Source organism: Limulus polyphemus, unplaced genomic scaffold (assembly GCF_000517525.1).
Source record: "Limulus polyphemus unplaced genomic scaffold, Limulus_polyphemus-2.1.2 Scaffold2426, whole genome shotgun sequence".
NCBI lineage: Eukaryota > Metazoa > Arthropoda > Merostomata > Xiphosura > Limulidae > Limulus > Limulus polyphemus.
In genome coordinates, this window is record NW_013668036.1 from 113,719 (window position 1) to 125,223 (window position 11,505).

The 11,505-nt window shown below is 31.3% G+C and overlaps 1 protein-coding gene across 1 annotated transcript in view; it reads left to right on the forward strand.

Annotated features, from left to right (window-relative positions):
• The first annotated feature begins 223 nt into the window (after positions 1 to 223).
• LOC106466925 (ER membrane protein complex subunit 10-like) overlaps positions 224 to 11,505 on the forward strand; it is a 15,934-nt gene continuing 4,652 nt past the window's right edge. Inside the window, exons 1-5 of the mRNA XM_013927241.2 lie at positions 224 to 342; positions 2,488 to 2,542; positions 5,175 to 5,290; positions 9,348 to 9,434; positions 10,779 to 10,960. Of these exons, the coding sequence (XP_013782695.1) occupies positions 232 to 342; positions 2,488 to 2,542; positions 5,175 to 5,290; positions 9,348 to 9,434; positions 10,779 to 10,960 (551 nt within the window). The 5' untranslated portion in view covers positions 224 to 231. The remainder of the gene's footprint in view (positions 343 to 2,487; positions 2,543 to 5,174; positions 5,291 to 9,347; positions 9,435 to 10,778; positions 10,961 to 11,505) is intronic.

The following is an 11,505-nucleotide window of genomic DNA, read 5'->3' on the forward strand; positions in this document are numbered from 1 at the left end:
AGTCTGATGGGATTGTATAAAAGTACAATTGAACACTTGGACAGGAATTGGCAAACATTTTTAGCATGGACGCCAAGAATTAACAACAATGCTCTCAATTTTTTAAGCATAGTTTGGGGAAGTGCTGATACCAATATAAACTGATAAAAAAACGTTGATTGGACAATTAAAATATTTATTAAGTTAAAATTTTTCATTGGATATAGATTTTCCCATAAGCCCACATCCATCATGGCTGCATGCTTAGGACGGTATATAACTTGTGAGAATAGTGTTAACAATCGCTTACGAGTAAATGTTTTGTTAATTATAATAATTTTAAACACTGTTTCTGTAGCATTGGTGAGTTTTAATTTTACGATATATTAATTTACCCTGAAATGTAATATTGTTTAGGCTAACTGGTGATGTTCAGTTTCGTACCAGAATATATGACGACGATACGGTGATAATAATGTCTAACTCTCACTGTTCAATAACTGAACCGGTAATGAAACTTAAGGTTAAAAATATTACGAACAAGGCTCTACAGGCTAACCTGATACTACATCAATTCACACTTTGAAAAGCCATTTCGTAAATGTTTATAATAATATTTTGCACATAACACAAAAATGAATGTGCAGTAGTTTTATACTTTATTACACTTGCAGTAAAACTTCGATTAATGGGCACCGAGCTATTAAGGGCAGACCTTTTCAGTCTTTTTCTATTTTCTACTATTTCTAACCAAAATAAATGTTGTGATAACAGACACCCAGATATTCCAGATTAAGGGCAGTATCTTTAGTCTAATTCTCGATATGGGCACTCAATAAAGTGGGCAGTTATCTCTGTATGCCTATACTGTCAATATACGGTAAACCACTAAATTCCAAATGTCCCAGAAGGATGACCAGTATTCAAACACTTGCAATGTTTATTGGATCAGCTCCTAACCACATACTGTGATAAACGTTTTTACAGATTCAAAGTGCAATCTTATTACTCTGGGAAATTCTCATTGTAAACACTTTAGGATACATAAGCTGATAAATTCCAAAATGTTTTCTCAGAGCAAGAGTCAAGTTGGCTTATCTCTGTACGCATACTTTGTTGCTCTCAAAAGTATCGTATTGCGATGACATGTAAACAGTCTAATAACATTAATGATGGTATGTTGCTTTATTTTCAGTGGTTTTCTACTTCAGTCGTTGACAGTAAAATAAACACAGAAAATAAATGTGAAATGTTTAGCAATTCAAACTCTGAAGAGAAGTCCTTTGAAACTTTGTGACCAATAATAAAGAAAAAAGGGCACAGCTAATCCACCCCCTGAGACCTTCCGTTGATAATGCTCCATGTCATAGCAATGTGCAACTCATAAACTCCTGTGTTCTGCATACACCAAACAAAATAGGGGGTCTTAAAATTTAGTACAGTCAGAATGGAATCCAACTTTGCATGGCTTATTCTTTATATTAAGGGCATTTGGATGCAGTCAGAAGGGTGCCCTTAATGTTAAGGTTCTACTGTATTTATACTTGACTGGAGAAAAGCGAGAAGAATTTGATATTGTGCAGCTGATAGATAAGACTCGGAAATCATAGATGCAATACTCTGTTTGTAGTAGTAAAGCCAATAGGGTTTTAGAATATACTTAAGTTATAGACAGTATTTATTCTGGGAAAATAATGTTCTGGAACTCTCCTATTTTTTTACAAACTTTTTCTAGTTCTTACTACATCCCACCCCATGACCATCCCAATTGGATAATCATTCTCACCCCTAGTTGGCAGTAACAAGTTTGATGACATGAGTACTGTTTCATCAGTTACAATAAGTTACATAAATATTTTAATCTTATCAGAAGAAAACATTTTTGTGTAATATCTTATTTATTGTTGCTGCCCATTCATTAAAAGGTACCATTCCAACATGTTCCACCAGAAAAAAAACTGCTTATAGACATGTTGATTACAAGTCAAAAAGAGGTAATTTTCTCTTTAGAAAAGAAGGGATTGTGATACCATCAGTTGTAGTAGTAGAGTCTACACTTTAAAAGAGTTTGATGGATGAACCAATGATTTCTTTAAAAGTAAAGTGTGGGTTAAATTCTTTATTTTTTTTTGGTTGTGAGTGTCCAGGAAGAGTCTTGAAGGATTAGATTGTATCATGTTGTCCATATATTATCAAGTTAGTCCTTGATTTATACATAAGAACATAACACTGAGAACATCTTGCTTTCTCTGGTGGGAGGATCATTAGTTGTGTATTAATGTGATTGATCAGGATGTTAAGAAATCTGGCCTAGTTTTTAATCCTTGGTTCATGCATATGCATTGTTCTGAGATGAGTGTTCTACTTAAGTTAAGACTCAAGTGAAAAACTAAATATTACTGCAATAAGTATTTGTAATCAAATTTATGAAATGGTTCATTTTTTACAATTAGTTTTTATCTACTATTGCTTTAAAAAATAACTGGTTATTTCTTCCTTTTTTTTCAGGGTCAAGATGGAGATGGTCAGCTAGTACTATACATGGATCACTCTTTAGATCAAGGTAGGATAATTTCTATAAGCTTGAATATGTTGTACAGTATGCGTATAAGACCACATTGTTTATGGACAAACATCTAGACCAAAGTTGACCTTTTTTTTTATAATATACAAGTTACATATCCTCATGATGCCCCATTGTATATAGTGTTATTTTCTGACATGGATGTTTATCTGTAACTTGTTATAAAAAAAGAAAAGCTATAGAATTAAAAAAAAAATATTAGGCTTTTGGTCATGTTAGTAATTGTATTTACACTAGAGTTTTAAAAGAGGTAATCAACCAGATTTATGACCTGTTTGTTTTCATTTTTGGGTGGTTTTTGGATAGAAGATAGGTGAAGATTGGAAGGAGAAGATAAGAATTGTCCAGGGAATTTTAGACCAATTAGTTTAGCCATTCTTAAGTGGTAATTCTTCAGAAAGTGATAAAAAGTGCTTTGCAGGATTATTTAATGGGAAATTAATTTTGGCAGCCAGCCATCAAAGGAAAGAGCCTGCCTTACTAACCTGTTAACTTTTCTTGGGGATGTTCTTTATTCTGAATGAAGGTAAAGAGTATATTTGGTTTACTTTAATTTTTAGAAAATTTTTGATAATATAGTTGTGAAAAAATTACCTCAGATGATAAATTAGTTTAATGGACTAAAAATTAGTCAGGTTGGAGGAAACAAAGTTATTAATGTAGTTCAGTTTCAGAGGTGCATCCACGGACTGTTACTATTCCTCAGTTACATCAATGACATTGATGAAGGTAGCGTGCTTGGGAAATTTTTAAGTTTGTTGTTGGCATAAAAATCTTGTGATTTGTTGGATGTAATGAGGATGGTACTAACATCTTGGGTTGATTAGTTAGACAATTACATGGCAGATGGTAATCAATTACATAAAGTGTAAAGGTATCATGCATGTGGGTTATTATGATATAAGGTACAAACACAATTTAGCTGAAAATCCTATTAATTACAGTATGTGAATGAGGAAAATTATTTTTGTATTTATTCTCAAAGTCTCTCTGACTTTGTTATTGGTATCTTGGAGGTTGATTTTACCCCTCTACCTTCTTAATTCTTGAGTCGTGTTAGAGTTTTAAGATAAATAATGACCATAGTGTTTCTAACCATCTTAATTCAATATTATGTAACACAGCCAGCCTGGTAAGTGTCAGTATTGAATAAAAATCCTTATTCTCTGCAGCCTACATGTATGCATTTTTAGTGGAAATTCATTGAGTTATATGCTTTTTTAATATCTAGTCTTATTTTGTTATTTCAGCTTTTTTATTGTTTATCCCCCAAACAAATGGTTCTTAATAAGATAGATACGAGTAGAGAGAATGATAGACAGTTCGATGCTATTATAGCGTGCGGTCCACAAAGATATTTACACTATAGCGAGCGGTCCACAAAGATATTTACACTATAGCGTGCGGTCCACAAACATATTTACACTATAGCGTGTGGTCCACAAAGATATTTACACTATAGCGTGTGGTCCACAAAGATATTTACACTATAGCATGTGATCCACAAAGATATTTACACTATAGTGTGCGGTCCACAAAGATATTTACAGTATAGCTTGCGGTCTACAAAGATATTTACATTACAGCTTGTGGTCTATGCAGGTACTGTCATCATCACCATTTTAACTTTTGTTTATTTGCAGTTGGCACCATTTATTATAAATAGTGCTTTTAAACTAATAAAGTACAAAAACCATTACATAATGTTTTTGGGGCAAATATAATCGGAATGAAATAAATTCTAACAATCAAAACTAACACAATTATAACCTAAATTTAAGGTACTCTATTGGAACACACAACTTGTTTAATTATTATTATTTGCTGAACAAAAATGTGGATAGATATAAGTTATTTAGTAAGAAGTTATGTTTTAATGAATCATTAAAATGGTGATGATGATGATACTATCTGTGTAGACTGCACGCTGTAGTGTAAATATCTTTGTAAACCACATGCTGTAGTAGCACCATCAGTTCTTTATGGCTATGTTTATACATTCATTTGATTACAGTATTTAGGCTTATGTTTATAAAATTGAGGAGGGCTACCATGCTGGAATTTCCTTTCCCTTTTCTAACTTAGAAGCATCATTGCCAACCCTGAATACCAATCTTCTTTCAGAAGTGCATGTTAAATTTGTGTTTCATATTTGAAAATGTCTCACCAAAGAGTACTCAAGTTACTGCATTGTTTTGTTATCAAAGAATTGGGTGATTTGCAACTGGAAGTATTGTATGAGTAATCTTTCATATATAAAAGAATTATTTTATATAAGCTAAATAGTATTTAGTTTTTTAAAGTTTTGTGTTTTCCATTTCAAAAGAAAAATGCCTGTTTTTATTTCTTCTTATCTTTAGATGTTTTGTAATGATTTCAGTAGTTGTGCAGTATGTAAAGGGTTGTATATGCTTTACCCACTTAAACTTATAAAACATTTTCTAATGCACTTTTTTACAACTTCTGTCTCCAAAGAGATTATGAGCTAACCTTTAATATATTGACCATCAGCATTGATAAAATCCTCCAAACTTAATACTTAAATGTAGAATGAGTCATATAAAAACTTAGTGATGTTATTTATAACATATGTTCATGAATACGTTTTTAGGGGCTACTGCAGAATTTACTTCTAGAGGTGTTATTACGGTTCATTCCTTGAGAAGTGGAGAAGTCTCTTGGAACCAAGAAAATGCAGTTGATTCTTTGTTTGTTGAACAGTTAAAGGTAATGTATTTGTATAGCTAACAACAAAATCACTGAACTTGCCATAATACGTTATATTTTTCTACCCTTAGAACATATTTCATGAGGACTTGTGTGTGATTCATTTTGAAATTTAAATAAAGAATATTTTGAATAGCATAGCATTGCTTGTTTTTTAGTACTCCAAAAAGGGAACATTTTAGCTTTAAATTAACTAATAAACTTAGGCTTGATGTATTTATGTACTTCTCATTAAATTTTCACTGCCCCGGCATAGCCAGGTGGTTAGGGCACTTGACTTCCAATCTGAGGTTCGAATCCACATGCTCGCCTTTTCAACCATGGAGGTGTTATAATGTGATGGTCAATCCAACTATTGTTGGTAAATGAGTAGTCCAAGAGTTGGCAGTGGGTGGTGATGACTAGCTGCCTTTCCTCTAGTCTTTCACTGCTAAATTAGGGGTGGCTAGCGCAGATAGTTCTCGTGTAGCTTTGCACGAAATTCAAAACAAACCAAACCATTATCGTCCCCAACCTATTTATATTCTGACAGTTGCAGCACATAACCAAGGGTGTAAAAAATTCCCTAGTCCAGCATTCAGGGCTACCAAATTTTGAGTTTGGGCTACCATGAATTGTATGTATACCAGCCTTTGGCTAATGACATTCTGTTCGTGTGAGTGCGTGTAAAATACAATACTATTTTTTTCCTTTTAGATTATTAAAGGTCTACTGTTACTGAAAGTTATGTAAGACAGGCAGCTTTTTATTATCTTATCAATTTTTATTATCCTGATATAAAAACAAGTGTATGACTCATTTATCAACTTCTATATTAAGATAGCAATTGTTCAGTTATGTGTTTATAATGCTTTTTAATCTAAGTTATTATTTTTTGTGGAATTAGAATAGGTGTTAATGCAGTGTTTTATTGATATAAGATGAAATGACAGTGTTTGCACTAAATGACTTGGACCACACACACTTAGAATTTCAAGGAATTTGCCTTTTTCTTAGGTACAATAAAAAAAGGCTTGGGTGTTCTGAATGCTGGAAGGATGTGTTGTTGTTTTGATTTTGTCATAGGTGTAGGCTGGATAACCTGTCCAAAAAATTTTGTATAATTTTATTTGATCTTTGTCTAGTTTCTATGTAATACAGTATCTATTGCCTGATAAAGGACTTTTGTCTGAAACCTTGTACAAAATAAAACTAAATAAAATTTTGATTTAGACATGTTAATTTGTCCTTTATTTCTTATAATAAATTTTTTGTAAGAATAATCTTCTGCTGTGTTTTAAGTATGTTGAATGTGCCCCACACAATTGAGGTTTGAGGATTTTGTGAACCTTTGCCTTGAAGATCATATCCAAATCACTTACTGGTAGACTTAAATGATGATTTGTCTGGTAAAAGAGTTTTGAAATCCCTTATTCACTAATGTTACCCAAATATGTAAATATTTGTATATCCATCTGAAGCTATCAATATATTCTAATGTGGGAACACTGAAGATTATCACTGTTTTTTCCACCCAAGCGAGCATGCTGTAAGTGTTGTGCACATCAGGTTAAAGTATACTTAATGCCTTTTTTGTAACTAATGCATAAAATCTTCTAAATGTGTTTTGTTTCAAGTTATAAAAGGATGTTAATTGAGAAGTTGCAAACTAAGGCCATCATTAAAATTATATCAATAACTAATCTCAGAATGTGAAAGAAAAGCCAAAAGATGTTATATATCCCCACATGAGAACTTTGGCAGGAAAAAGGTTAAACGTGTTTTGGGTCTAAGAGGCATTCTAGGCATTTTTATTTAAGTAACCTATAAAAAACAAAAACATTTCAAACAAAGTTTTTCTTTGACAGAAGAACACAAAGTTTAGTTGAAACAAACTATGCTGCTTTATAGGGTATATTTTACAACAAGTTAAGAACACAAAGTTTAGTTGAAACAAACTATGCTGCTTTATAGGGTATATTTTACAACAAGTTAAGAACACAAAGTTTAGTTGAAACAAACTATGCTGCTTTATAGGGTATATTTTACAACAAGTTAAGAACACAAAGTTTAGTTGAAACGAACTATGCTGCTTTATAGGGTATATTTTACAACAAGTTAAGAACACAAAGTTTAGTTGAAACAAATTATGCTGCTTTATAGGGTATATTTTACAACAAGTTAAAACACGTTCGTTGGATCTGAATATTTGGTATTTTGTGCATTATTTTCTTATAAACTTATTTTCACATGCACACATAAAAACTCCTTGGTTTGTTTGCCTGACCTAAACAAATTTGAAAAGAAACCATTCTTTGTAAATTTTATCGTCACTGCCATTCAAGAGTCTTTATATTTAACACATTCTTTTATACTAAAGTTGTAATATCATAAATAAGATTTAACACATATTTAGCTTCGTTTTCACAAATATTGTAGATATTAATATTTAGTATTGATTTCAGTAAAATACTTTGACCTACATTTTTTCTTTACTTGGAAGTTTACCAATGAAATAAAAAATACTTAAAATTGCATCTGGATTTCTTTGATTTGATCAGTCATTTACAATGCTGACTGTTATTGTAAACACTGATGGTGGATCTCCAATAACAATGCATGAACATTTTGCTTTTGATTTGAAGTTCCGTAAGTTTTTTTTTTGTTCCCTGCAATATCTTGTTTATCATGCTGTCCTGTTAATAACCTGAACAAATTTTTAATTTGATCTTGTGGAAATTACAAGGTACCTTCAACAAAAGTAATTTTCAGTACATGTTATTGGTAGCTTTGAGAAAATCTCACACACACAAGCTACTTTAGAATTTGATCTAGTTTCATTTGATAATCTTGAATATTTTACACTAGTTCTTACCATGTGAAAATTCTTAAATGAAATTACCTAAAGTTTTCCCTACAATTAAGAAATGTAATGAAATTATACAGAAATAAATATGTATATAAACAGAATAGTGGAATTTTTAAAAAATAAATATATGTATGTAAACAAAATGGTTTATATGTTTGTTGTTTTCAAGAATTTGTAGTACATACTGGAGGGATTTAGACATTTTTGTTTATAAAAGTTATAATTTTTTGTTTTGCACAAGCCCTAATGAAATTGCAATGACACAGTAAAGGTTGTTTTTAAATTATCTGTAGAGTACCAACCACTTTTTTATTAAGTTTTATTATCAAGGATGGTGTGAGAGTTGGCTACGAGTACAGTTTTTGAAGTATATTTCATTAGGTTTAATGTATGGGCTAGCTGTTCTGTAACATTATTGGTTCCATGTGCAGTAAAAGCTTCATTATCCAGCATCTGCTGGACCCGGGCATTGATGGATAGGTGAAAATCTTGTTTATGAAAGTGTTTCCCTTATGATATTTTACTGGAAAAATGTTGACACCTTGTTGATTTTCTAGAGTACAGTGTTTCTACATCATCTATAACAATAATAGTTGTAAACAAGAATAAATGTTGTAAAAAAATGAAAGTTGTATAAAAAGTACAGTAATTTAAATGTGAATCACAGTATAGGTGGCTAACAACTGAAGCTTGCCAATGGAAAAGAACATAAACAAAGCTACAGCAGTACCAGTAAGTTACAATGAGCATTTGTATTTGCAGATATTGAACTTTCCAGTTACAAGAGTTTTTTGGGTATGAAGATGCCAGATAAGAAAGCTTTTACTTTTCCTGGGATTTCCATGTTTATCTAGGAAAATGAAATATGTGTAAAACTGATTTCTGAAGAGCATATTATAATATACAATACAGCAATGTTTTACCATGACTCCTTTCTTGTTAGCTATAATATGTTTTGAATGGTGTGTAGAGGGCAAAATAAATAATTAAAAAAAGGTGAAACTAAAATAGCTGTGCATGTTTATAAACTTGTGATTTAATACTTTTTAACTTTTCCATTTGGTTCTGCATCATAACAATACAACTTCTAGTCAGATAGCAAAAAAAACAAAAACAAACAACTTAAATTAAACATTTATTTTTAAAATAGCAAAAATATTTTACCAGCATATGTGAGAGAAAATAAATTTATATTTATAATTTTTATAGCAAGTATCAAGATCAGGAGGTTATTATCGTTTGAAGCTTTCAACCAAACAAAATGATGACAATTTTGTGCTAACGTTTATGAATGCTGTAAGTATATATCTTTGTGGAATGCTTGTAAATTGTTCACACATCTGTAAGTGGGAATACAATAATGCACTTCTTATTTCATAAAAGATTAAATATAAGTTTTATATAGATGATTATAAAATTAATAACTTGTGGCTATTGACCTTTATATCATTAATTGATATAATTACATAATTTCAGAATCATTTTATATTAAAAAAAAAGATATATATATTTCCATTGCACATCTGATAATGGCTAGAATAAAAGGGGTGGTGGTCATAAATGTAACTTGTGTGAATAACACGTGTCTTCTAGATTCTGTATTGTATTTAGGGTTGTTTTTTATTGACAGTTTCTTTTGCACACATTATAAATACTTTTATGAAAACTTCTGTGTTGTAGTTTATCATTGCTCTGTTCCTGTAATACGGAAGTTTAAACAAGCAGACCAGATTGTCTGTCTTAACTTTTTGATAATCTAATTTCCCACAATTGTTAGTGGTTAGCTTATACAGTGTTTGAGATGTTATATGTTGTTAGGATCATTTCATTTATTTTCTTCACTTTTAAAAAGGCCCAGCATGGCCAGGTAGTTAGGGCACTCAATTCGTAATCTGAGAGTTGTGGGTTCGATACCCGTCCCACCAAACATGCTCACCCATTCAACCATGGGAGTGTTATAATGTGACGGTCAATCCCATTATTCATTGATAAAAGAGTAGCACAAGAGTTGGGGGTGTGTGGTGATGACTATCTTTCTTCCCTCTAGTCTTTCACTGCTAAATTAGGGATGGCTAGTGCAGATAGCCCTCATGTAGCTTTGTACGAAATTCAAAACAAACAAACCAGATCTTTATTCGTAATCAAGTGAGGGCTGGACATGTCCCAGTTGTTAGCATAATGGACTATGGATCTGAGGATTTAGTGTTTGTTACCCATTGCCAAAAAAAAATGGTGTTAGTGCATTATAAAATTTTGAGTGCTAGTCAAGTTCAAGCGTTTGATTAGAGTAGTCCAAGAGTTGGTAGTGGGTGCTGTTTATTAGCTATCTTCTTTATTCTATTAATTCATAATTAGGGTTTGTTAGTACTGATAGCTCTTGTGTAGCTTTGTGTGAATATCCTAAACAAACCATATAATAAATTGGTTTGATAAGAATCTTGTTTAAAATTGTTTTGTTTAGTTGTTGTAAATTTTCCTATAGTAATAGGAATTGAAATGTGTTGAATGACATTACTGTTAGTCTTTTATCCAATCATGAAAAAGGCACTGTATCTATTATTTTGAGTTTGTTAAGCATGGTTATGTTTACTTAATACATGTAAATGTGTATAATTTTTTTTCTCTTTATCTTTTGTTTAGTGTTCCTTGTATGAATCTGCATTATCAGACATTGTCACTGTAACATTTGACCAAGGTGGAGCATTATTAGGTGTTTCAGCAACAACTGTTCCTTCTATTTGTCAAGGAACTGTAATTTCAGACAACAGACTTGCTGGTTTCAACAGCACAGTTTATGTTGTATCTACATACACTGGACCCAGGTAGGATTATATAACTGGAACAAGAGTGGTATAATATCATAACTCATTGGTACATAAAAATAAACAATGTTTTTGCCTTTTCACCCACACAACTGTTTTAATTTTTAGTGTCCAAAATTTAACTTAAGTTTCACTCGTTAAGACTTGAACAGCTTTTTTTTAAACAGATCCTTAATTTTTTATAAAATGTGTTTTTAATAAAATATGTTTGTAATCTTGTGATATTTTACTAAGAGTAAGTGTCACATTGTTTATAATGTCTGGAATGAATTTAATAGATGTTTAAATATAGTCCGTTTATCTCTTTAATTGTAAATCCCTTGTTGTGTGTCAGGTGGAAGAATGGGGTTCACTGTAGAAGTTTTCAGTATTCAGTAAATAATATCTGTGAACAAACATGATCCTTCTCAGTAAAGTTTATCTTGTTTTTCAGTATCATATTAAGTAGAATATAATCTCATTATTGATTAATGTGTATGTTTTGTAATTGGTTTGCTTTTTTTATACATCTGATTGAGGTGTTTAAGATTGTAAAGGAATTGATA